Consider the following 27639-nt stretch of genomic DNA (forward strand, 5'->3'; position numbering starts at 1 on the left):
CGCAAACCGCAGAAAACAGATAACATCACGTCGTGTTTTTGTTTTTTCGGGCTCAGGCACGACATCCAGCAACTTCTTCCTCTTCTTTAATTATTTTGTTTCACTTTGCAAAGTTAATTTCTGCACGTAGCTGATGGGAACACACTCAAACGTATGAATGCATGAACCTAGAGGGACAATAATATGATTAAACCAGAGTCTGATCTACAATATTCAGACAGATTGTTCGTGTGAGGACTCCTTTTACACCTGAGGCCTCAAGAAAAGGTTTGTATCACCTTTTTTTTTTTTTTTTTTTTTTTAATATTTAGATTAAAAGATTCACGTTTTATGTTCAGTTTTTGTGGTTAAAGTGTCTTTTCTGTCGTTTTATTTTTTTGGTAAATATGCTTTTTCCGGTGAATCTCACCACAACAAATGAGCTTTAAGGAGTTGTTAAATAGAGCTCAATTTAAAATATATATATTTTTTTAAAGTACGCATCTTCTTTTCAGCTGTCTTGACTCCATGCGTGACCTCGGATCCTCTGCTCAAACCCTCCGCGTGCTACTCCCACCCCGTCTCGCGCAGGAACTCATAATTGGAGACCTCCACGGAAGCGCGCGCGCCCTCGGCCGGAGCCAGGTCACAATATGCAGCACGAGCGCCTGCTCAAAGTTCTGGTTATCGGCGACCTGGGAGTCGGCAAGACGTCCATCATAAAGCGCTACGTGCACCAGGTGTTCTCGCAGCACTACCGAGCCACCATCGGGGTGGACTTCGCCCTCAAAGTGCTCAACTGGGATCACAAGACGCTCGTGCGGCTGCAGCTGTGGGACATCGCCGGTACGTATAAGTGGCTCATTACGTGTTAAAAAAAAACAACAACCCACACCTGTATTTGAAGAATGTACTTTCTATTTACTCCTCATCTGCAGTCAGATAACACCGTTGCTCAAGTGGCAATAACCGGCTGATATGCGACGTTGCTGACGTGGCCGTAGTCACTGCAGAATCCACTAAAATACAAACCGTCACGTCTGATTCTCTTAAATTAGGTCAACAAAAGCTTAAAATATAGCCTGTTTTTTTTGGTTTTTTTTGAATTACTCAAATATGAAACCAAGCACAGTGTTGGGTGCTGCTACTTTTCAGAGGGAAATGTACTTCTTTTTTTTTTTTTATAATATAAAATATATTTGACAAAAAGATTCTGAAGTATTCTTGCAGATTAAGCTGTATAAGTAGTTAAGATCAATGCTGCCTTTACTCGCTGCAACATTAAGGAGTTGCTTATAGATGCACCAACAAGTACAACCCAGTTACATTCTTCTCAAAGCGTATCTGCAGCGGTAAACATGAGTCCATCGTTGACCAAACATGACATCAGTATGGAGTCACATTCATGTAAGACACAATAGTGTTTATGGGACAGTTGAATATTAAGTTTATTGTACAAAGGCCATATCTATCTAATCAGAGATGACAGCCTATAATTTACTGTCTATAAACTTAATAATAAAAAAAAAAGGCTGTTTGTGGATGCTTATGGCCACTGTCGGACTCTATAGTACACTGTATGCCAAGTTGAACATATTCTGTTTTTTAAATAAGTGTTAACATCTTCAGATTTTCTTAGAAGTGGTGGAAGAAGCATCCAAATATTTTACTTAAGTAAAAGTAAAAAAAAAAAAAAAAAAGTCCTATAAGATGGATTATTTTTGCAAGTAAAAGTTCTGCACTTATAATATAGAAAGACATATCTCATTTTAATTGTAATTTAATAACAATTAATCAGCATTTTCATGTCGCAGGTCGAGGGGGAGAGAGTCGTATTTACTTAATGTAATATTGGGTAACCAGTAACGGTATTTACCTCCGAAAGCAGAAGTATGAAGCAGCGTAAAACCCAAAACACTCACGAGCACACAAGTATCACAAGCGACACGAGACGTCAGCCTGCGTGAAATCTGTTTCAAAGTATTCAACATTTTCAACACTTTTGAACAAATAATTTTTTGGGGGGGGTGGCTTAGATGCAACAAATGACTTTCACTTGGTTAAACGTCTCGTTTTTTTTTTGTTGTTGTTTTTTTTTTTGGGTCGCCTGAACTGAGAGTATTGGCATCGTGCCATCGGTGTTGCGCAACACGCAATGCGGTGAATCTGCATCTTCACGCTCGTTTCGCCGCGTCCGGCCGACGCGTCCGACGGTGACGTCGCACGAGAAGAGGAGCGGCCGCCCCGAAACGTGCGGTCAACTTCCATTTCCGCCAGACGAAGACGAGAAGGGGAGCTCCACGTCTTCAGCTTGTAAAAACCCACCGTGTGTCCTCAATTGCTGACGGTTCAATTTGTGGAAAAGTCCTTTCGGCTTAGTCACAGCTGTCCCCTCTCTCTCCCTCTCTCACGCGCACTTAAAACACGCCAGTTTCCACCGGTGTTTCGCCACGTGCCGCTCGATAACAGCCGTCGTCCGCGCAATGAAATCTGCGTGAGCCCCGTCAGCCGGGCGGACTTCAGACCAGAGTAACACTGGAGCTGCTGGAGAGCTCCCGCGGAGCTGGCAGATAATCCTCGTGCGAACGAGTGCAGGTGTTTTTTTTTTTTTTTTTTTAGATGATGTTTCTTAAAACAGTTCATACAAGGTCAGATTTCAAGTCTAAATCCGTTTCTTTCTTCTTTTTTTTTTAAAGAGAGCATCACAAAATGCTTGACTTCACCCAGTAAAACCGCACCGCAACGTTCCGCGTGTATTTTCCAAGTTATTTAGACGTTACTGACAGCTTTCGTTCGGGGCTAAAACGAGCCGATTTCCAATGGAGGTTTTGCATTGAATCCGTCGCGCGGGGCCTCCTTCGCGCACGCTGCGGTCAAATAAGTTCACCCCCAATTATTAACGCGCTTTTGCTATATTGACCACTCGGTTAAGGCCAAGGATTAGCTGAGGTTATCTTAGCGCAAAGGAATAGAAGTGGGGTAAGGCAAGCGAGCCACGTGTCCAGGAAATGACTGCTCGTTATGACTAGAAAGTCATTTTTGTAACCCCGCGAAGTGTTTGAACAACTCGTCCTTTCACTTTTTGTACAATCTAAACGAACACGACGTGTTAATTAATTAGTGAATGACGAGCAATTTTTTTCTTCCCGCCTAAATCGTGTGGAGAGCGCGGCGAAGGAAACCCGCAGCGTCTGGTGTCTTCAGGTCTCGGGGCTGACTTTATTCTAGTTTCGTTCTGACAGGAGCCGTCAGACGGGTTAGTCCGGGCGTCCCGGCCTGGGACCGTTCGCCCGGATCACGTAGTGTCTCGCCGTCTGTGTCTCGCCGTCTGTTCATGAGTCAAAAACAGAGACGGCATCTGTGGTCAGGAGACGACTCTCAGACAGCCGTGTGTTCAGTGTTTGGACACGTAAGGCCAATTTCTTCTTTATTTAATCAGCTGTGTGTCGTTGCGTGTGCGTGTGCATGTGTGTGTGTGTGTGTGCGTGTGTGTGCGTGTGTGTGCGTGTGCGTGTGTGTGTGTGTGTGCGTGTGTGTGCGTGTGTGTGTGTGTGTCTCAGATGCTCTGTTGCTGATTCACAACTATATTAGGATCATGTGGAGGAAGTTAGTGTCCAGGATAGAGACTTATTCATATATTAATTTACACACACACACACACACACACACACACACACACACACTGGCCACCCACTTGTAACAAAAGATGTATTTTTTTCCACACGCTCAAGGTTTAACTGCATTTTTTTTTTTTTTTTTTTTTCTTCATCTGCTTCTGATTACTTTACATTTTAGAAACCGGGGTGGAAGTCAGCAAAGTGAAAAACAACAGCAGGAACAGTTCTTCTTCTTCCAAAATGTGGCTTATTATCTGCTGACCGTCAGTATTGAAGTTGTAATGTAACGGAGTTATTTAAATTAAATTTCAAAGTAAGAGTAATTGTTGTCCGTTACAGATGTTGAGAAAAATGTGTGTGATTAAATTCAAGTTACTACTCAAAATATTGCTGATTATGGAAGGGCCGCATCCAAAATATGTTCTTTTTTTTTTGTTTTGTTTTTTTTGTGAAAAAGCGAATACGTAAGCACCTTTGCACCTTTTGTCTCCGTCCAGAAAGAATCCATTACTTTGGCGGTACGCGCTCAAATTTTGAGCCTCGTTATTGATTGGTGCACTTTTTTTTTTTAATTTTTTTTTTTTAAATTCGCAACAACTCTAAGCAGCCATGTCAAAGCAGTTACCCGTGTTATTTAGGCAAGAACGCCTAAATAACGTACTGCCGGACTTTCACCTGTAAGAGCGGCGTTCGAGTGCGATAAAGCAAAAGCCGACGTGGATTTCTTGTAACCCAAACCTCAATCTTTTCTGCACTCAAACTTTTGGCGCGTAACACCAACCAATTGGCGACCGTGTCACATTTAATCCAAACTTTGATCTTTTCAGAACCTCTACCGGGTCGTTTTCGGTGCCTAAACGTGAAGAACCTTCTGCGGAGACGCGAATTGCTTCGATAAAACGTCCTGGAAATGAGAACGCTTTGAAATACTGAACTCTCTCAAGTGAAACAACCAAAACGGTTTACAACTTTAGTGTAAAGTAATTTGATCATGCGTGAAACCAGCTCTCTCAGGGAGAGGCTGATTTAGAAAAAAATGTGGGAATTTTTTTTTTTGTTTTTAAAAAAGTTTGCAATAAAACTCCTCAAGCACTCTTAAATTAAATCACTTTGAGGCCGGCCCGCAAAGTGATTCAATAAATCAGGATAAAAAAAAAAATAACGCGCCACATGTTCAGAAAAGGCGGCTTTGTCTTTATGTTTAGTTCGTCTGTAATGAAGTTTAGATTTAAGTACAGTTTCAAGGTATCTAATCAAGTTATGTGAAGCGTGTTGCAACGCCAAAGTCATGACATGTGACTTTATTAACCCTCCTGTTGTCCTCGGGTCAAAATGACACGCGGCTGTGTTCAACCAAGTTCTATTTTATTACTATATTTTTTTATATTTTTGGGGATCATTGGTCATCATTCTTTAAAGAAACCCTCACAGCCTCCTCGTCACCAATGATCCCCCCCCCCCCCAAAAAAATCTGAAAATAAAATAGAACTTGGTTGAACACAGCTGCGGGTCATTTTGACCCGGCGACAACACGAGGGTTAAAAAAAAAAAAAAAAAAGGAAAAAATAAAGATCTCTGAAACTAAAACTCACTTTGCTTCCTCGTAGTTCAGGTTTATCGTGATCAGATGTAAACGACGGCAAGAATCCAAAAACCGACAACTGACACAGACCTTCGAATAAGTATTTACTCTGCTGCTTTTGCCTTCTGTTTTCATCATGAAGGGCAGGAACGCTACGGCAACATGACCCGCGTCTACTACAGAGAGGCGGTGGGGGCGCTGGTCGTCTTCGACATGACCAGGCTGTCCACGTTTCAGGCCGTCCTGAAGTGGAAAGGCGACCTGGACTCGAAGGTAAATATGACAGGAGGGGGAGGAGGAGGAGGAGGAGGGTTGAGAGATTAGAAAGTGGAGGAGAGGAGGAAACTGTGATGTAGAAGGAGCGGATGAGAGGGAGTGAAAAGCATTTATAGGACCGATCCTTCAAGTTGCGTCTTTATTTTCTGTTAATTTAAAACCTACAAACTTGCGGGAAACTAGTTTGTCTGTGCGTTGTTTGGATATTATTCCCCCTTGCACTCACGTTTCAATTTACAATTAACAGTACATTCTTTATCACCTGTTTTTTTCCATCTTCAGAAATATTTACACCAACATCTCGCCGTATGGTGCAAATGAGAATTTATTTATTTTTGTCGATATAATTTGCGCGTGTTTTTCTACATTGGGCTTTATTTTTTTTACATTTTTTTTACATTTTTTCTTAAAAAAAAAAAAAAAAAAATTTCTTCAACGGCACGAGCGAGCGACCGGTTGTCATTTCTTCTTCTGGCTTTTCGTCAGGTCGCCCTGAGCAACGGGACACCGGTTCCGGCCGTTCTATTGGCCAACAAGTGCGACCAACGTAGTCAGGGTTTGTGTCCCAAACTGCCCAAACTGGAGAAGTTCTCCCAAGAGTACGGGTTCGTCGACTGGTACGAAACCTCCGCCAAGGCAAGATATCGTCTTCCTTTGTTTGCTGTCGTCTAGTTTACTCTGAGAAACGAGGGCCACCGCATATTTTCCCAGTGAATTCTGTTTCGCAGGCTTGAATTAGTTGCTCTTTCTTTCGCTTGTTTTCCTGTCAGCTCTTCTCCGCCTCTGTCGGCGTCTGTTTCTATGCTTTTAAAGCTGCGCCAAACAAATAGCAGCAACAAATAGCAGCTAGTTTGATAATCCGTTAATCTTTTTTTTTTTTTCTTCTTTCGAGCAGAGCTGTCAAATATTTTTCTCATTTCAGCTTCTCAAGAGTGAATTTTTATTTTTTTTTTGCTGCCTTTCTCTGTCTTGCATCATCACAAACTGAAAATCTTAATGATTTTAGTTTGTTTATTTGACAAAACATGATCTCAAAAACATCTCCTCTAACAATTTACACTCTTTAGACAAAGCAATAATCAATTATTAGAAAAGGGAACAGATGAATTGATCATGTAAATAATCAGTCCTACTTTTCTGTTAAAAACACATTTCTTTCACCTGCTTTTCCGCACACAGGGAGCACAACAAAACTTGTCCTTCAATAAAGTTTGACTCCTTCTGAGTGAAGCAGTGTCCAGTTTGATTTCATCTTCTCATATTGCTCTAACACGTTTATTTACTGCAGCTAAGACGGTCAACTGGAAATCTTTGCCTTCATCTGAATTCTTAACGAAGAGCCTACGAAAAGTTATCAGAAACGTTAACTTACTGTGGTGCATCTGTTCCATTCGATTCGATGATTTTTTTTTTTTTTTTTTTTAATCTACTTATTCAATGGATCTATTCTTGAAGGTGCAGCTTGCAGCTTTTTTTTTTATAGTTGACCGTGAAGAGCCTTTTAACCTCAGTCCCATGTCTCCGCTTTAACACGTTCAAATTGACGTCACTGATGACGTTGCAATTGCATCCCACTCCTTCGGCCTCCTCTGATCCCTCCCTCGCCCCCCTCTGTCTCCAGGACAACACCAACGTCGACGCCGCCATCACGTGCTTGGTGAAAAGCATCATGTCCGTGGAGGACGAGCAAGCGTTGAGCGACGCCTCCAACGGCGCCGCTAAGAGCCAGCCGGACGGCGGCGTTCTGGTCCTGCCTCGCTTCGACTACAACGTGAAGGAGAAGGGACTCGGCGGGTGTTCGGGATGCCGCTCGCTTAAACCCAAACACAGAGGCAGCGACTGAAGGGCGGCGGGAGGGACCGGTCTGAGCCGACAGACTGGACGGGGGACTTTGTCGCGTCGCCTCCTTTCCTCCATCACCTCGTCCTCACTGACTTCTCTGCGGTTTTTTTGTTTTTTTTAAATCCAAAGCATGAACATTTTAAGAAGTTACACCTTTTTTTCTCGAAGGGATTTTTCTATAAAAATCTTTCCAAAAGTTTTTTTTTTAACAGATAATGACATTATTGTATTTGCTGCAAGAGAAACAGGTTAAAAAAAAAAAATGTGATGTCAAAATCTTGTATCAAATCTTTCATTTGAAAACTGTGATAACAAATAGTTACAACTACTTTGTTTGTTTTTTTCCTGCACACGCTTCTCCGAGAAAAGCAAATGTTCTGGGTGTAAACAGCTTTTATTTTTCAAACGATCAAAACTTTAAATCGGCTTTTTTTCTGGCCCGCAGCTTTCATGAAGTTAAATATTTTTGCACGCGTCTGGTTGTGTCGTTCAAAACAAGAACAACTGGTTGAATTTTCACGTTCGCTGCTTTTATTTCTTTTGGGTCTCTGTTTTTACTTCTTTCTCTCGTTTCTTGTGCCGCCGTGTTCCTTTGCAGCTAAAAGCTTGAAAGCCAGCCCTAGTGGGGGATAAAAACAGCGCGCGCGCGCGCGTGTGTGTGTGTGTGTGTGTGTGTGTGTGTGTGTGTGTGTGTGTGTGTGTGTGTGTGTGTGTGTGTGTGTGTGTGAGGGTGTGTTTTGTTCACTTAAATTATTCTACCACCGCGTTGCCTGTCCGTGCACTGTAATTTTGCGTCCACCCACGGGAACTTTTCGCCGTCAGGATACCCGGGTCAGCGCCTTTAGGTTTCTACCCACCTACGTCGGCAAAAAAAAAAAAAAAAAACAAGAAAGCAACTCGGTGGACTATATTTCTGTTACTTTAGCTGCTGGAGCTTTTTGCACACGTTAAGCGGTTCTGTTATTTTTAAACGAGAGAATTTGGGAGTCATTTTTTTGCGCCTCTTTGCAATTTTTAACAAGAAATTGAAAAACCTCATTGAAGAATTGTGTTTGCTTGTTCGTGCTTCTTCTATGTAATCAACACAGCAGGTATAAAACAGCATTTTGTTTTGTTCCTTTGTCACGTGTTTGGTTTTTTTTTTGTATTATGTAAGACCTATTGAGGCGTCTGATTTAAATTCTTGGTCTTTAATTTTCATGTTTACACTTTACTTTGAAAGATTGAAAATTGCTTGATGTGGGCGCTCCGTGACGATTACTGAGGTTAAGATTAGAGCTCACCCTCTGTGCACATTCTTTGGGTTTTTAAGTTATTATCAGAAAGAACAACCTGTACTGATCTATAATCTTATCTACTGATCTATATTTTGGCTTTAAATGCTCATATGGAAAGTTCCATGCACTCTTTCCTTCTTCACTTGTTTTATCTCCTGACATCCTGTCTTTGACGAAGACGACTGCCTGATAGTCTGGAGCCACTAGAGGGCGCAACAAGCTGTGACTTCATTTAAAAGTGAGAAATGTTTGTATGCACAACTTTTCATCCAAAAAAAAAAAAAAAAAAAAAAAAAAAAAATACTGTTTGAATGTGTTTTTGGTGAATTCGTCTTCCCTTCTTTCTGTTCCTCTGCTGCTTGTGTAGGAGTGAAATCTGTTACAGCTCCTATTCTCTCTGACAATAGATTAGTGTTATTATTACCCCGGTGGCTTCTATTTTTGGATGTATACACCTGTCCTCTCTCTTTCTCTCTCTCTCTCTCACGCTCTTTTTCACATGACCTACTGGTTTTTTTTTTTGTTTTTTTTTAAAGTCACTATCACCTTGCTGCAAAGCGACAGCAAAATCAGTGCAAGAAGGGAGGAAAGCAAGCCTGAGCGTGGAGTGGAGGAGGAGAGAGGGTCTTATCGTCTCCTCACTGTATGTAACTGATAATTACTCCAAACAAAGAGAGCGTTGTCGCCTGAGCCGATGGAGGCTGGAAAAAAAAACCCAACTCTTGGCTGAACTGATTGTCTTTTCTTCAGTCTTTGTTAAGAAGGGATGGACCTCTGGTGCGTTTTGTTATTATTTTGTTGAGACACAGTGACGCATCTGAGAGGTAGCACACCGGCAGAGGAAGGAAACCCCACATTTTGTTTCGTGAGTTGTGACATAATTATATAATAGTTTGTTTTGTTTTTTTTCTCGCACCTTGATTCGTGATCTAATTGTAAAGTAAGCAGCTTGTGTGTTTTTCAAGTTGGTAGCTTGTTTACTTGAATTTACCGCGTTCTCAGTGTAAAAGACTTCATCAGATTCACTTCCAGCACATTTCTGCATTTTGAATTTGTATTAATTGTTAACATTTGGACCACAGATTCTGCATTTAAAAAGTTAATATCCTTCCTTTATTTTTTTGTTTCCATCTCACACCTCTGTATTATTTATATAAAAGAAGCAGCTTCTCTTGTTGCATTTCATTCTCGTGCATGTTTATAATTATGTGGCTAAAGGAAGCAATGTTTTGATAATGTCATTCATATCTGTGGAGTTAAATATGCAGAATTCACAGTATCTTTATAGTATGAATTTGATATAAATAATACCTGATTAGTTAGAAATAATTGTCGATTAATTTAAAAGTAGCATTTGAACTCTGTTCATTTGATTTTGAATGTCAGATTATTCAGTTAAGCATTACGACTAATGATTATTCCGGTGTTTTTCTTTCTAGTGAATTCAGTCCACTATAAAGATGGTGGCTGCTGTTCGGATCTTCATCGGTCTGCTGCTGGTTTTAAACTTGAGTCGAGGTGAGCGAGCACTTTACGACCCAACGAGTTGCCCACCAGGTGATCTTATTAAAAGCTCTGATGATAATGTTCGACTTTGAAAAAGGTTTTTATTCATCTGTGCTCCTGGTTTGACGAGAAGTTATTTTCAGGGGCAAGATCAAGAAGTCTTTGAGGAAAAAAAAAAAGAAAAAAGCATCAACGCTCGTACCACAAGTACCTCGTTTCACCATCGAGGCTCCACAAAAGTTTGGATTGAGATTTTCTGCCTTGCAATGACAGCAAACGGTCTTTGTTCATTCGCTGGTTGCAGTGAACGAGAAAGCTCATAAAAACGAACCAAGTGAATTCAGATAGATGGATGCGGAGCCGCTCTGTGCCAATAAGCGTTAGTGAGTTTGATTGGGGAGAGTCGATTCTGGCTGCAGACGTGCAGCCTTCTGGAACACAATATAAAGTTCATGGTGTAGCTAGATGAAACATCAGGGGATCACGAAAGTTGTAAGTATTTTTCCTCTCGGCGGCCTGAACGTTTGTGCCCAATTTTACACCAATCCATTCGATAACTGCTGAGACATCTCGCTCCAAAGTCACAAAAGTCTCACGGTGGCACCAAAATGACAATCGTGGAAGTCATGAGGATACATCATTTGGGAACCATGAACGTACAATCTTTTTTTTGTTTTGTTTTACCAATCCATGTCGTAGATGTTGAGATACGTCACACGGCAAGTGAAAACTTTGACCGTCAAGATTAAAGTCAGAGACCCACCAGAGTCAGTGGGATTCATCCTCTGGAGATCATGAATGTCTGTTGATGATTTCATGCCAGTCCATCCAATAGTGGCTGCAATATTTCTGTCAAGACTGAAGCCTGTATGTATATAAACACCTATAGATACAAATGCCGATACCGAAACTTGTGATGCGTCGTGGGTTCCTCTGTCAAGTTTCCTATTTCCTCGTTCCTTGTGGCTGTTTCTCATCCATGCAGCCAAGAAGCAATTCAGACAAAATGCAATTATTTTTACGTCCCTCTAAGGACGGTTAACAGCACTAAGATTTCCAACTCTCTGAAAACGTCAGTGTTAAATTGCCGTGTGGCCTTCGGAATTACAGATGAAAGGGTCTCACCATGTTTAGTTGTAGATATCAAGAGTTCTGCCGGATTTTCATTTTCTGCTTTTATTAAGCATCGATCGAAAAGTAAGCCGGAACATTTCGACGCCGATTACAGTAAACGTAAGACTGCATCTGATGTGTTGTTTTTCCCGAGTGTTGGAGCTTCTGTCTGCGTCTGCAGGATGAAACCCAATCAAACGGATGACGTACAGAATCTAAAGTTAGCGGTTTCATTTCATGAAATGCTTTATGGTGATACGGGAAATGGGAAGACAGAGTATTGCCCAATAATTGCATCAATAATAATAACGTAATCAGAAAATCGTCTGTTGCCTCGTGCCTCGCATCACGTACCATCGTGGATGGATGAACCTCCGAGGGAGTCCCGGAGCAAAAATAAGCCTCCTTGACCACCCGCTTCCCTCCCTCTATCAGCGGATTGTGTGTATGCACCCTGTCGTCTTCAAATACAATTATCTGGGTCTCTTGAGTGAGCGCGCCAGGAATATCAAATAGCTGATTAGCTGGTAGCATACATGATTTTGGCTGCGTGAGAGGTTTTTTTTTCTGCCCTCATTGTTGTGTTTTCCTTCATTCTCGTTCCCTCGTCTCTTTTCGCTGCACCTCAGCAGACCATGCGATTTCTAAGGCCGGAGATGTACTCCCTTTCAAACCACACATTCGCATGATGGTACCCTTCGTGCGTTTGGCTCGCTGCCCTGTTGCACTGACCTCAGAAATGAACGCAACGATACATGGTTTGGGCGGTGTCGGGGTACTTTGGGAGTTGCGAAACTAAAAGGGAACAAGTTCGAGACCGTTACGTCCGCGCGCGACAAACAAAATGATAGAAACACGGCGTGGGGACGGTGTCGATGGCGCGTTTTGTTCCTCCTGTGATCTCGGAACTCCCTTCGATTGTCTGTCACCGTGTTTGTTGTTTACATCGAGCAAATCAGGATGTTCTATCGGTTTCCTTGTTTCTCTGGCGCGCCCTCTAGTGGAGTCCCCCAGTACCACGCAGAGTACAGAGGCAAGTATGCGAGTGTTTATTGACTATTGGATGTATTGCTGTTGACATTCAAGGTCCTGAGGGGTCGGACTCCAGGTAAACCTCTTTTTGTGACTGCTTTCTCTTTTTTTTTTTTCTCCTCTCTACCGCTTCTTTTTGAAGCCCAGAAATCCAGCGACGACTCCGTCCGCGCGTCCCACGTCATGCAGTTCAGCGTGACCCCTCAGGCCCTCCTCGGCCTCCTGCTGCTGGGCTTGACCGTCACCCTGTCTGGCTGCGTCTACCTGTGGATCCTCCGGTACGTCTGCATCGGCTGCTGCCAGCCCATCGCCGTCGGCTCCGATTCTGAAGCGCTGGTGGAGATGGTGTGAAGGGATGGTGCCTCGGTTTGAAGGGGTATTGTTCCCTCGCAAGTCCCTGGAGAACAATTCACACGGGAGGTTCCCCTTTTCGAAGGTAATTGCATTTTTCACACCTGTGAAGTGGCTCGGCTCACGAGAGAGAGTTTGGACTTCAATATGAGAAATCTCGTTGGACGTGCGACATGTCAGGCCTCGATGAGCAGCATCATGTTTTCTTGTAGTGTATTCATAAACGTGCCCGTCAAGGGAACTTAAAATGTTAATCGATGCAAACAAATTAGTAATTTGTGCTCCTAAATTAGTAGCTGTGGCGTGGGTTTCCAACCTCTTCCTGTCCGCATCTATTTTTTTTCAGTGTTTCGGTGAAGTTTATGGGTTTTTTCCCCATATTGGAAAATAACCAAGTTAATAAAAGCTTTGTTGGTGGTCTCCAGTGTCAGAGTCAGAAAACTCTCAGCAGAATCTTTTTTTTTTACAAAATGGATGAAATAGCTGTACAAGCAGTTTTGAATCAACTTCATAAAAAAAAAAAAAAAAAAACATCTATCCTTAAATCCGTATTTACTGTATATATATTTTTGTATTTTTACTTTGACAGTATGATAATGTTACAAATGAGTAAAATAAAAAAATTACAAACTTGAAGAGAACACATCAGGAGGCTCACTTTTGCCAAAAAGTTATTAATGCTAACATATAATTACCGTAAGCCATTTTGGCAAGCAATTGCCCCATTACATCTAGTAGACGCGTCAATGTTAGCACTCGTTTGGAGTCGTATTACTGGCCACGCACCCGGCCAATTTCAACTCCATGTCTTCTCTCCTTTTGGCTCCGTTTTTGTCTCCGCCAGCTTTTCCGGATAGCTGCAGCTAATTCACGTGTCCATTCATTAGTAATTTAATGGTCTCATACTTTGTGCTCTCGACGTTTTAACATTTGTTTCAAATGGACAAAGACAAATGTAATAAATGTAATAACCTGAAGATATGTAATCATGGAGTCATTTGTTGGGAGCCTCGGTCGAATAACGTGACGCAAATTTGAAAGCACAAAAATATTTTCAGGAAAATTGAGCAATTCAATAAGCTGAATTATTAACTTATTGCACGTGAAGCCAACTGTGATGAGCGCTGTTGGATTGTGAGTTGGTTTAACAGCTGAACGTGCTTTCATCACAGCTACCGAGTAAAAAAATTTAAAAAAAAATCACTCCTCTATTTAACAGTTAACTGTTCATCTAGAACGTGTCTTTGTTTGTATGAATAAATGAATAAATGAATCCATGAACCAAGGCTACACCCATTTCCTTTATTATGACATACACCGTGAGATCTTGTATATAGATAGCTCTTTTATGGGTTTTATTTGAATTCATTTTCAAGGAAATCCTCTACACGGGGACTCGATCTGCCTCTCAGAACCATCTGCATCTGCCCTTGAATGAGTACTGAAAATAACATTTCAGATGAAGGACGTGTCACCCGGCCGTCCGTCTGAATAATGGACCGAGCGTCTTCGCGAGACAGAGGCTATTGAGCTTGCATCTTAACGGGTCTAATTAAATTTGATCAGCCTCATAATTCAACGGCTTCATATCCGCTAAAAGCCGGCTGAATGAATAAGTGATCTGAGAGAATTTCGAGCAGGTGCTGGGCTTCGCGTTTGATATTTTAGCCTGGAATTATACATGCAAACATATAATCCGTGGCCTCTCGCGCGCAGATATGACCACACACGTGAACATGTGGACTGAAGAGTGGGTGTGAGCGCCGGGAAGCAGAGATGAAGCTATTGTAGCTCCGCGTCGACGGCTTTTATTGATTCACGACTGACGAGCCGAGCGCACGAGTCGGACAAATGTGAACTTCAAAGCAGACAATATCTGCCAAAGTGGCGCGGCTCATAATTACCAGAGTTCTTGTTTTGCAACCGGTGATTGCTTCATTGTGTTACTGCAGCATCGCTGTTTAGCTTTCTCCATGATTAGTCAACATGAGAAATCCTCCAACTGGGGTACGCCAGCTGTGCGCACACGGAAACTGAAAAAAAAAAAAAAAAAAAAAAAAGAGTTCATATCATCTCGTCTAGTTTATGAAAAATCACAAATTTAAACGGCATCATCTTCTCCGAGTTGCCCGTGCTGTTCTTGTGAACGCGACATCTCTAAAACGCGTTGAGGGAATTTCTTCAAACTCTGCAAAAACATTCTCTTGATACCAAAGGATGAACCAACTGGAGTTCAGGGCGGCAAAGGTCAAAGGTCAAGGTCACAGTGACCTCATGTCCCTCTGTCCCGTCCTTGTGAACACAATAACATTTTGAGGACATTTGCCCCGTATGATTTACCTCCTAGAAGTCGGTCTCTGACTCTTGTACCTAAAGCACTGAAAACAATCATGCCTCGGTTTAATTATTTACTTTCAGCTCATCGGTCGTCTGTAAAACATTTTTGATTCGCTCCCACCTGCGGTAAAAGCCGCAGCGCAAGTAAAGTTTGATTGATTTGATTGAGGGTGTTCGCTGTCACTGCCCCCGAGTGAAGACAAATGACAGACGGAAGAATATGTGCGCTGTTAATAAATAGAGAGCTCAGACTTGATTGTGATTCATTATCGGGAATCATCTGGAAAATGACACTCAACTTTTATACAGAGAAAATAAATTACGATTATGGAGGAAATACAAGATGGAGATGGAACCGCCGGAGCCAGAACCACGCACATGATGACGGAGGGATGGATTAAGAAACGGAGAGCACAGATACAGGAAGCCTTAAAGACCTCTGAGCTGCAGTTTGGATTGTTTTAAACGCCTCTCTTCATAAGGTCAAAGGTCACAGTCATATTTAGAATAATTTCAGTGCTGTGACGTATCTGGTTTTCCGAACATTGTCTCATAATCTTTTCAGGAAACTTTCTTTAGTACACCTCAGTCACTGAAGCGTGAAGGTCAAGACAACCCCAGAGCTGTCATTGTATATCGCATCTTACCTGATGCTCACCTACTCCATTGATCGCTATGGTGACCACGGTGAAAACCATCCTCCCTGACACGTTCTGGTCCGTTTGGACACCGCGGATGAAGCGTGAGCGCCTGAGGGGTTCCTCCGCTGTCCGTCTGTCTCGAGCGTCTTCCAGCTGAATCCGTCCCTGTCAATTGGCCGGTAATGGATTTATTGCTATCTCTCTGAGCGCATTGGCCTCGGGCAAAGTGGCGGCTCATCCCGTGATTGACAAGCCGCTGATAGGACTCCAATACCGGCCGGGAGCCTGTTGCCAGGGGCTACGGTGGGTTGGGGGGGCTACCCCCGCATCCACACATTGCAGTTGCCATGGAAATAGGAGAGGAGTTCAGGCGTTCCACCTGCAGATGGCAACGCTGCACTCCTCCTCAGGAGGGAGGGACGAGTCCTGGGTGGCCGAGAGGTGAAAGAGGAGATCAGCGGTGGGCACCGAGGTCTTGTAAAACAGCAGGGTTCAATTTCATGGTTCCCATCTTCATCTCAGGCTCGCCGTTGTCTCTGCAGCGTCTTTTAATTCCACGCAAACGAGACGAGACTCTTCGTTCCCTCGGCGTAACCGTCGGCCTGCCAATCTCTGCGCTCAACTCCTGCTCATTTTTACATAAACAAGTTTTTTTTTTTTTTTTTTTTTGACATTTCGCTCGTATCTCACGAGACTTGAGTAGAAAATAAATTAAAAGACGGCAATTGCTGCAAGACCACGACAACAAATCATGTTTTATAGTCCAAGTGTCGCAGCTGCTGTGGCACATGAAAGAGGTTGCTTGTTCCTCCTTTCAGCTGTGACACGGGGCATAAAAACCTGGGAACCAAACCCTGTTTTAGTGTGTGTGTGTGTGTGTGTGTGTGTGTGTGTGCAGCAATAACCACTTCCATCTACTGCGGTTGCATTTCTTGTTTACTTTTTTTCTGCAGCGTGCACGTTTTGCAACACGATATTAGATCTGGCAGAAATGAGTGGGAAAGAGGTGGCTAAATGCACACAGACAGAAGTGACTGGAGAGAAGCGGGGAGGTCAGTGGAGGTCAAAACGAAGCGCTGGTTCCCAGTAATTCACGTGCTGCTGCTCCTGCTGCTCCTCCTGCTGCTGCTGCTGGAGTCAGTCTGCAGTATTTCTCACCTGGGCGGGAAATTCCGCAAACTGCAAGCGGTTCTCTGAAACTGAGAGACTGGGTGCAGAGAAATCCCCCAAACCGGCACTACTACATCTGTGAGTTATCTTCTCTGACTCTCTCACCAACACATCTCATATCCTGATGCACTCTCAGTCTGAGGTCATGTGTCTCGAACAAAAAAAAAAAAATTAAAAAAAAAAATCTGATTTGACACACTTTGCGGGATTATTGCATTATGACAGGCTGCTTTCGTGCAGGCAAGCATGTAAAATCAGCAGCGAACCGTTTAGCAGCAGCCTGGCATCTAATTTCATCCTGCAGGGCTTCCCGTGTGTGAAACAGCATCGACCGCCGCCGCCGCCGCAGCCGCCGCCAGACATTTGATTTATTCAGCTCTCAGATCCGGTGCGATACCCGCTGGGCCGCGCGCTCCGCGGCACGAACGGTTCCCACCGGTTTTTCAGCACACCGTGTTCCATATAGTCCGGAGTCAAACAAGGACACGGCGTCGGAGGAATTATTTGATACGACCTTAAATTTGGATTAGAGCGACGCGAAAAAAAAAAAAAAAAAATGCTTCTCTGAGGAGAAACCGTCGAGACGAAAGTCTATTTGTTGTTGTGTTGCCGCAGAAAAAAAAAAAACCTTCTAGATGCAAAACCACCTTAAATTTGAAGAGTTTGTCTCATAAAGTCCGCTACAATTTAAACCGTGACACCTTAAAGGATACACACTCCTCGAGACTCGACCAATAGACCTTAGAGCTGTTCAAGGACTGTCGGAAATAAAGCTTTTGCTCCGTGGGCGATCTAAAAAAGTCACGAAATACGGGATTTTTTTTTTTTTTTTTTCGAGTTGTAACGATTCTATAAGTTTATGTATATATATATATATATATATATGCTATATATACGTATTCCCAGACTAAAGATTATTTTCAGTATCAAGTGCGTGTTTTAATTAATCTATTACCTATTTTGAGCATTAACTGTCAAAAAGTGGTTATAACCTGGTGGATATCACCTTGATTTGGTTGTTTTCCCCAAAATATGAGTGCAAAAATTAAGTTATAGTGACATAAAGCCTAAAAGCAGATACTTATTTTTGAGAGACTTTTGAGTGAGGAAATGCTCCGTCATTTTGCTTTATAAATGACCTGAATTATTATTCAGCATCAAAACTTTGATTAATTTTTGCTTTAATTAAATCAGCTAATTATTTCAGCTTTGGTTTAGACTTCCAGGACCTCAGTGGGAAAAAAACACAAAAAAAAAAACACATAAAAGGACAAAGTCGGGTACTTGAAGGGGCAAGACTGCCGAGTTGTGAATTCCGGGCCTGTAAATCAAACCCTGAACGCAGCACAGTTGTGAGATCAGCTGATTTTTTTACGCTGCCATTTTGTCCGGCAGAGAAGCGAATAGCCAGTCAGTCCGAGACGAGGAACCACTGGCGAGACTTTTCACACAGCGGCACCGGACGGGACTGTGGTTTAAAAAAAAAAAACAAAAAAAAAACGAGCCTGTAATGCGGTGGCGGCAGCCGAAGGACAGCACCAACTGAGCCCCGAGAGGACCGTGAACGGGAAACCACCGAGCCAGAGGCAGCTGTCATTTTTAAGTTCGCGGCTCCGCCGGCTCGTCTCTCCGGTCTCGGACCGCAGCAGCAGCCCGCTTCGCTCTCCGGCTGCCGAGCTAATCCCGCTAGCCGCTCGGCTAACACCCGCCGCTTCCCTCGCGTCTCTTCTCGCCGGGAGAAACTGCACCTGTCCGGCCTGTCAGCTTCGCCGTAACCTCGTATCCTCTTCAAATGATGCGCTGCTCGGTTCCGAGTGACTTTTTTACGCCCGACGGGGGTTTCAACACACACTTTGTCAAGTGAAAGCTAAAAAAAAAAACAACAACAAAAAAAAACAGCCCGAGCTAACAAGTTGACGTGGAGGAGGAACTCAAGGGTCTTTTTTTTTTTTTTTTTTTTTTTTTTTTTTTTTTCTGGGATTTGTCGAGATTGTCGTTGATCAAGCTGTGATTTCATCCGGATTACTTTATTTTTTTTTGTTGTTGCCTGCCTGCCCCTCGAGGTAGCTCCTAAACAAAGTGTCCGGGTTACGAACCAGCCAGTTAGCGATGTTTATTTGTGGCCACGAAGTAATTTCAAGGGTTTACAAATTCCACAGCGGGACTCTTTCCTGGTTCGAGTACTGCAACGGAAACATTAGCTAACACAGACTAGCTCGGATTAGTGTCGTCGTGTTGTGTTTACTAGATAGATAGACGGAATCAACTGTTGCCAAACTTAAGGGTGTTTTTGTTGTTGTTGTTGTTGTTGTTGTTGTCGTCGTTGCAAAGCCAATCAGATTAATCTTGCAGTAGTTTTACCACCGGTGCGATCTGACGTAACTGCAGACTGCACAGGTTTTCTACGTACCTGGGAACTTAAAACAAACAAAACCACAACTGTGTGTGTGTGTGTGTGAGAGAGAGAGAGAGAGAGAGAGCCCAACCCTTTTACCTCCACTTGACAGTGAAGTCACGTTGATCCATTGATCGGATCGATTATAGCTGATTTTGAAGAAAAAGAAAAAACAAACAAAACCCCAACAACAACAGAAATAAAGGATGTCAGGCCAATCGATCACGGATCGGATCGCAGCAGCGCAGCACAGCATGACCGGGTCGGCGATCAGCAAGGCTGTGTGCAAAGCCACCACACACGAAGTGAGCGGACCCAAGAAGAAACACCTTGACTGTGAGTATATCCTCTGTCTGTGTGTGTGTGTGTGTGTGTGTGTCTGTCTGTGTCTGTGTGTGTGTGTGTGTGTGTGTGTTGTCTGTCAGCCAGCCGCAGGGCTTCAAAGGCAGACACGCCGGTCGTCCTCTGGGCTGCGATGCCCACATTCCTTCACTCTCCCTTGGATGGTTTGAACAGCATCAGCGAGGGATGCAGTCAAAACGTTTATATATATATATTTTTTTTTGTTCAGCCAATCAGCCTTTTTTAAAAAAAAATAAAAAAATAAAAATAATAAAAAAAAATATATATATATATATCTCAATACATAATCTTCAAGTATCTTCTTGATTTTGAGAAATCCTTGTGGTTCAGATCAGCCAGACGAGATGGCCGGTGTATCCTTAAGTATTCGGTTAAAGGTGCAGTATGTAAGATTCGCGAGTCCTGTCTCGCGATACCACTTTGTACCCGAAGAGGCGATGACGAGTCACTGTAGCGGTCTCGGTGGTCTGCCGTCAGTTCGGCTGCCGTTAATAAGCAGTCGGCCCGGATTGTAAACTTCGATTGTCTGGACTCAGTGATGGAGCGAATAAAAAAAAACAACTGCTACCTCCCAAACCAAATAATGAAGCTGTGTGGAAGGTTTTTTTGTTGTTGTTGTTGTCGTTAGCTGCGCGAAAGATGCGTTTTGAATTGTTCAGACGAGGTCACGCTTCTGTTTGGTAGATAGCTGGACGAACAAGCTGACGTACACATTTGTTGTAACTGGTTTGAAACACTGTGAACAAACAGCCAGCTCAAGATATTAACACCGTCAGGAATGTCATACGGTTGGCTACCTTTAGCCCGTAAGCTATAGCTAAATAGCCCCACGTTGGCTTTAACAGCTGTTTACTCACCAGTGCAGAAGGAACGTTTTCAGTTCAGCATCTTAACTTCAGTGGTGGAAAGCCATAGTTGTGCTTGACTTGTTGGACAGACTGGGCAGCCACAGCGGCTCACTACTTGTCAAAGGACAGGGTTAGCCGGGTTATCGCGCTAATTTAGGTCGGCGGGCGGATTTCAATGCGACACGATACTCGGGCGTCTGTGATAAAACACCAACGCGCCTGTTTCTTCACATTCTGTTGATATTTATAATGACGTTTTCAATTCTTTACGTACAAATCTTAAATTAATGTTCCTTTTAAAAATATTCAACGAATTGATTTCTTCCATTTGTTAATCTGACGATTACTTTCTAGGATCATCCGTGAATCGTTTAATCTTTAAAGAGTCAGAAAACAGTGGGGAAAAAAAGGCCTCTTGAAAATGATGACGATGCTTGATTTATCTGATCAAAAGTAAAACTCAAAGGGACTACATGTACTATCATAAATGACAAAAAAAAACAAAAAACATAAAATTGCTCGAACATGAGCGAAATGATCAATCAATTATCCGAAAAGTCGCACATTCATTTTCAGCTGTACTCCAAATCTCTTGTTTTGCTGAGACAGCAATACAGAAATCCAAAGATAATTGTTTTTAAATGACATAAAAACATTGAAAAGCAGTAAAAAAAAAAAAACCCACACAAAAAAACAGGAACTTTCAATATTTTCCTTTTTTCCTGTGTGTTTAGCCCGCTAAACAGTTAATTATTTATCTAACGGGGTGGGTGGTGACGTTTTTGTCGAATGACTCATCGCGCCGCCGCTAATTTGATAGAGGACCAAGAAAAACAAACACCTCTTCTCATTCGCCGGGAGGCGAAACCGCCGACCGTTTGCGCCACAACGTAAGACTTCCCCCGAACGCATCTACGGCGTTTGGCTCGGTTACAAATCTCAGGTTGCCGGTTCCTGTTGAGCAAAACGTCAAGGCAGAGATAACGGCGCGAGCGACGGACGCAACAGAAAGCGGCTCTTTCATCAGTCCTCAGGTGCGTCATCGTCGGAGAGGCGGACGCAGTCGCGCCTTTTGTTTTGCTCAGGTTAATTGACTCCCGACTCGTCCTTTTACATCCTCCGGTTTGGTAATGAAGAGCGGCTGATTATGTTCCTTTGCCGGTGGAGCCCACTCGCATTAAACTTGAGTCATGTCGACGGTGGCGGCGACGCACACAAAAGGCAGAATGAATGAATGAATGAATGAAGGAAGGAACGCCACGCGGGAGGAATGAGAGTGAGTCACACAGGAGGGGGAGTGAGGAGGGGAGGGGAGGAGGAGGAGGGGGGGGTTTGCGAGTGCCTGTGTTCGCGGTCAACGGGACTGAATGTGCTGAAGTTCTGTTTCTGGGTAAAGCGCCTTTGTCGGCACGGGACGAACGCGTTTGATCGACGCTTCGGCTCATCTGCCTCGCATCTGTCAGCTCCTCCTCCTCCTCCTCTTCCTCCTCCTCTTCCTCCTCCTCCTCTTCCTCCTCCACTCACCCGCAAGACTCAGCTGCTGACGTTCCCAACTAAAAGTCATGCATTGTCTCCGCTGCTTTTGTGAAACCTGGACGGACCTTAACGGTCAATGCGCCACGTCAAGCTCAATCATTGTAGGATATTGATCTCTTCTGTGAGGGCGACAACCTCAGTGCCACAGGAGGAGAGAGAGAGAGGGGGGGAGGGGGCGATCGGCAGTCCGATTTTTATGTCATTTGTGGCATTGACGATGTTTCTTTTTTTCTTTTTTACCACGAAGTGCAGTCGGGCCGTCGGCCCCACTGTGTTGTCGGCGCCGCGAGGACGAGCGGCCGGCAGGCGGGAAGAAAGGCGGCTTGTAGGTTTGTTGGTCATCGAGGCGGGCAGGTAGTCCACGTGCGAGTCGGTTAGCGGGAGAAGGGAGGGGGAGGAGGGCGTCTGCGATCACTGCTCATCAGCGAGTCAGACGGCTGATCCACGTATCTAGTGTGAAATCTTACACTACAAAAAAAAAAAAAAAAAAAAAAAAAATTGGTTGCATGAAATCCCAAATTTGCACTTAATACTTAGTGTATGTAAAATAACTACTTTTTGGTTTTTCCTCATAAAAAAAAACCACGTGCCTTTAAAAGGTTAAAGTATTGAAAATGAATATATTGTTGGTTGTGATGAGCCAGACTGATGTTGGTTACAACGTTAGGTCATTGGAAGGGGAACATTACTTTCACGTGTAACTTTGTTACGCCGGTCGATTTAACCGGACATTTTCGTCCTTTGACTTTTTTTTTTTTTAGTAAAGAAAGCGCAACATCTTAAGCACTGAACACGTACTCGTGTTTGACCCCGATGCGATCACCTCCAGCCGGTTCTGTAATTCAACCTCGGTGTCGCGTTGGAGAGCCCCGAGAGGTCGGCTTCACACGCCGAGCGGCCGGAGCCGGACCGCAGTGTTCATCTGGTGGGGGGGGGGGGGGTGCCACGAGTCCGTCGGTTGGTGGAGCCCGTGCGCCTGCACACCTGAAAACCTGACGGGTGTTGACACAGGGGAAAAAAACAACAACAACAAAAAAAAAACAACTCCTAGGTTAGCTTGTGTCGTTGTTGCTGCAGACTTCATTAGTCTTTCAACATTTATTTTTCACACAGTCAGAGAACCCCCTCCACACACACACACACACACACACACACACACACACAAACACCCAACCATCATTTTCTCTCCTCTTGGCACACGTTCACCGCGAGCAGCTGTGACTGTCTGACAGCAAGCTGCGAACTCCAACCCCCAGCAGCCGCCTCTCAGCGCTGCCAGCGGTGAGCATGTGAAGGGAGGAGGTGGGAGGCGAGGGGGAGATTCGGAGGGGAGGCCGCGGTTAGCCGGAGCGGGCCGTGACATTCACGCACCGCTGGCAAAAAAAAATAAGTGGCGTTTTAAAGCCGTTTAGTGTCGCGACTGGGAACTGTCCACCGCGGTTAACCCCCGGCGAAAAGACCCGACGAGCCCTTCAGCCAAAAAGAAAGAAAAAAAAAAAAAAAGCTCTTTCACTGATGGAGATGATCGTCATTAAAATCAACGGGCGAGCGGTCACGGTGTGTTGGAATATGTCCTTTTCTGCAGTTCTTTTTTTTTTTTTTTTGCAGGTTGTCGAGGTGAGAGATGCTGTGTGTTAAATCCAGCCCCGCTTTTTTTTTTTTTTTTTTTTTTTTTTTTGTAAAGCAGCTTAGCGATCGGGCCGGCGCGCCCGCGAGAACACTTCTTTCCACTTTGGCATCGTTTGAGGCCGCTGATTGTTTTCACCATCGAACAGCTGTAAGAGAGAATTTGTGACATTTCTAAACTCGAGTCTCAAACCCCCCCCGCCCCCCCATCCGCCCCCCCCCCCCCCCTCCTCTTTTACTGGCACTCTGTTGTCATGGCAGCAAAACCAGCCAACCGGCGTGCGCGTGCGTTAAATGGACTTCAGTTGACAGGAGCAAGTCGAACGGCGCAATCCGGCCGCCGACTCGACTAATTTTTTTTTTTTACAACCTTTTGATTACGCGGTCGAGCGGTTTGGTGTTTGTTTCCTGTAAGTGGACCCCTATGACGGTTTCAAGTGATTCAAGTCACGGAATACCTAATAATCATAAGTAAGTCGCAGCTGTCGCCGTTTATCGGCTTTTCTGGATGACTTTCAAGGGGAAGTGTCTCCGCCGGCACTTTAACCCTCCGTGAACAGTCGCATAAACGGAGGTGGAATTGACCCGACGTGAGCGACGCAGCGCTCGGTTCACCGTCGGCGAGCCGGCTGTCTTCTTTGCCCGTAATGTGTCTTTTCATTGTCTCGCGAGGAGTGAATCAAAGGAAGTGGGAGGGTTGGAGTTAAAAGGGACAATCAACCGTGGTCGGGTGACTCGGGGGTGGGGGGGGGGGGGGGGGGAACCAACGGAAGTCATTCTGGCGTCACTTTGATGATATTAAGAAATGGGATGTCAGATAAAAATCATGCGTCTCAACTTCTTCATTTCACGCTGCTAAAAGAGTGCGACCTCCGAAGGCGGTCCGAGCAGATTCGATTTCAGTGTATTTTCAACGCGTCCTCGGGTGTGTTCACACTGGTGCTTTCAGCTGCCCGCCTGCGGTCACTTTCTCCCCAGGAAGGAGGTCAATGTCGGGTCTGAACGGCGGCACGTCTCCCACGTCAGAACTGGATGTGACAGATTCTGACAGTTAAGAAAAAGGCCGGATTTCAGCTCGTCTCGCAACATCTGTTCAAAGCTGCTATTCCCACTTCAGGGTTTCAGGTCTGGCTGGGGAATGCGTTGTTCTTGCCGATGTCGTCAAAAAAAGCCGGCCGGCGGAGTGTCTCGTCTTCAGCCCCGGCAGGTTAGAAGACGTTCACCCCGCTTGGGATCGCTTCAGTCAACACGGAGACCTGCTGTCCAGGTGACCTCGACCTTTGACCTCTCCAGAGGACAGAGACAACAACAACAACAAAAAAAAAAGTCTCGCTTTTAAGGATCCCAATAATAGACGTGACCCCGAAGCATTTTGTTGCCGGGATACATTTGATGTGTTTGTGGCTTCGTCGGCTGGTTCTTAGCCGGGCCGTCCGTGTACGTTGCAGGTTCTTATTCCACGTCTAACGGTGCAGATAGTTCCGTATTTAAAAGGGCTTAAAAGACCGAATACCGGCGATCCCCGGATGCGCAGCAGTTCTCCACATTTGGTCTTCACAGATGCGGACGGATGGGGAAAATGACACCGTGTGGACCCTCGCCGCCACGCGGGTGCAGAATGTCGAACTTGCGCAACAACGGTAAAACCCATCAAAGCCACCTCTTTTCGTTTTCTGTTTCCTGACAACCAGCCCAACCATTTCCAGGCAGTGTTTGCGTTTTCATTCTGTAACGGCAGCTCCTGCCCAGAGTGTCGGGTACCTGCGAGCCAAAGTCCGAATCACCATTTGCGCCGGTGTTGCCGTCCTCGCCCCGTCCGGAGCAGTTTCAGACCACCCAGCAGGCTGTTTTCTTTAACAGAATTGTATACTACGGCTTTTTTTTTTTCTTTTTTGAGGGGGGCGGGGGGGGCTCAGCTGCTCCGTCAGTCCGTCCTGTTATTGTGTGTGTGTGTGTGTGTGTGTGTGTGTGTGTGTGTGTGTGTGTGTGCGCGCGTGCGCTTTCAGGCTTCTCTGCTCGGTGGCAGCGAAGGCTGCGGTAGCTTTAGTACAACACGCCACATCCTTTTTGCCGGCCGGCTGAGCTGCTGGCCGACACGTCCTTTGACATCGTGTTGTGTTGCGCCGTTTTTAGCCAAACCTTCAAAACTAGGTTACGCTTGCATGAGAAATTGACGCGACGCCGGAGTAGTCCCCCACGCCGACGCTCCGTCCCCGGCCGGCCTCTGCGTTACTCCGGGGTTTAGTTTCGGAGGCAAAATGGAAACGCTGTGTGCGGCGGGTTATTGAGCTCGGGTTGGTGTGGTTTGTGTTTCAGCCCCCGGCGAGTCGGGGGGGCCTATTCAAAGTTTACAGCTCCGTTTCAGACAAAAGGGGTGCAGGTCACCTTGACATTTGTTCACCGCGCACGTGTGCACGAATACGGCTGTGGGTCTGGTGGGGATATCTTTTAGGTGCGTAGGTTTTGTGTGGAAAAAGGTGCAGTGTGCTTTCAGGACATTTTAAGAATAACAACAACAACAACAAAAAAAAAAAACCGCCGACTTATCAAGTTGCTGGGTGTAGCTGGTCAGTTGCACGGCGGGGTCGCGTGTGTCTTAAGTGATTGTAGGTGAGCCTAATGCTATCTAAACGGATCGGTGGGGGCCCCTCCCTGGCTGCAGAGCGGAGATAGGCCCCCGGTTTGGACGAGCCGGCAGGAAAACGGCTTACTGCTGACTGCTGTCTGGATACGTCTGTTTCAAGTCGAGCCCGGGGGGAATACACGTGGTGTGAAGTCGAGAGGGTGTGGTTGTGTGTGTGTGTGTGTGTGTGTGTGTGTGTGTGTGTGTGTGTGTGTGGGAAATTTGCAATGTGTGCCTCTGCGTCTCGAGGGAGCGCTTCAGTCTGTCTGAGCGCTGCACCGAATCTGGTGCAGACGCCCGCTTCGCTGCACTGACCCGCAAGCCCGCGCTCGCTCAGCAAAATGCCTCGGCGCAGTTCGCACCGACGCCGCGGCCGCGCAGCTCGGAAAAGAAAAGCGGCGTGCTTAATATATTAAAAGTGTAGTTCCATAATTCAGGATCTTGTAAAATACATGTCACATTACTCAAAGTCTTAATTGGCTTTAAATGGGCTGGTTGTCTGAACGTTATTCATTTTCTTTTATATTAACACATTTTTCTTTCTCCACGTACTCATTTATTATATTGATAAATGGTGAAATAATCAAGTTAACCGTCACCGATTTACATCCTAAACTCCCTGTAATTTTGCGGCCTTGTTGCCACGGTGAAATCTGCGCTTTTACAGGGTTTCGCCGGGTCCATACCCGAATACCTGAATCATAACGAAATGCCGGCGTTGATGAGGAAGCGATTAGTGGACATCCCGCATCTCGTTTAACGCGGCCGGTCAGAAACGGGGCATCGGGACACATTTCTAAAGCTGCGCCAGTCGATACTTTTTTTTTATTAACGATGGATCAGATGACTGCTTGTAATGTCGACGGGCCGCTTTGTCGCGAGAGAATTATCACCCGGCGTCGGCCCGGTGGACACCGGCTGCTGTTTTAAAGGGAATGTTGAAGCTTTGAAAAACTCGCTGTTCATGAGCACCGAGCAGAAAACGGACACACTGCGGCATTAGTCGTTTTTTTGTTTTTTTTTGTTTTAAGGAGCTTGTGGAGACTCACACTGAGCTAAAAGGAGAGAGTAAATGAGATCTTTTACGCTGCATGCGTGAATATGCAGTTGCGTAAAATATAATATTTCAGCTTGTTCTGCTGCTCCATTAATTATTGCAGCTTTAAAACTGTGAAGTAACTCAGAAGTTCAGCGCTGTCTTTTAAAAGCGAGGGCTGCAGCTAATTATTGTTTTCACAATAGATCAACCTGTAATATTTTTGGGATTAACTGATGAATTGCCTGATGAATTGCCTTGTGTATAGAATATTAAAAGTAGTGAAAAAGTTTTGCGCACTTTCCCCGGATCCAAGTTGATGGCCTTCAATTGTCCTTTGTGCGACCAACAGACTTGAAAACCAAAGATATTTGGAATCAAATGATAGAAAACCAAACAGCAACCCGCCGCTTTGTGACCCGCTGCTTTTAAAGCCTTGAGTCTGGCATTTCGGCCGTCGCCAGAGGAGCGAGGGTTGAAATGTCAATT

The 27639-nt window shown here is 44.7% G+C and overlaps 2 protein-coding genes across 15 annotated transcripts in view; both read left to right on the top strand.

Annotated features, from left to right (window-relative positions):
* The first annotated feature begins 211 nt into the window (after positions 1 to 211).
* Positions 212 to 8410, top strand: LOC138203938 (ras-related protein Rab-38). The gene is made up of 5 exons (XM_069158958.1): positions 212 to 267; positions 495 to 825; positions 5321 to 5451; positions 5941 to 6090; positions 7076 to 8410. Exons 2-5 carry the CDS (start codon positions 633 to 635, stop codon positions 7295 to 7297), a joined length of 696 nt encoding a protein of 231 aa, XP_069015059.1. The 5' UTR covers positions 212 to 267; positions 495 to 632; the 3' UTR covers positions 7298 to 8410.
* A 9558-nt stretch (positions 8411 to 17968) lies between these two features.
* The window catches only part of LOC138203939 (phosphatidylinositol-binding clathrin assembly protein), an 83138-nt gene continuing 73467 nt past the window's right edge, over positions 17969 to 27639 (top strand). For 4 of the 14 annotated variants that reach the window (XR_011178751.1, XR_011178752.1, XM_069158959.1 and 1 more), the window contains exon 1: positions 17971 to 19454. Coding sequence is in view for 12 of the 14 variants with exons in the window: in XM_069158959.1 (XP_069015060.1) it covers positions 19325 to 19454 (130 nt within the window). In the remaining 2 variants the exon portion in view is untranslated. Of the gene's footprint in view, positions 19455 to 27639 lie in introns of all 14 variants that reach the window. The other 10 variants (XM_069158962.1, XM_069158961.1, XM_069158965.1 and 7 more) reach the window with 6 other exon arrangements.

This window comes from Embiotoca jacksoni, unplaced genomic scaffold, assembly GCF_022577435.1.
Source record: "Embiotoca jacksoni isolate LCO1_2020_lvr unplaced genomic scaffold, fEmbJac1.0.p SCAF_24, whole genome shotgun sequence".
Taxonomy (NCBI): Eukaryota; Metazoa; Chordata; class Actinopteri; family Embiotocidae; genus Embiotoca; species Embiotoca jacksoni.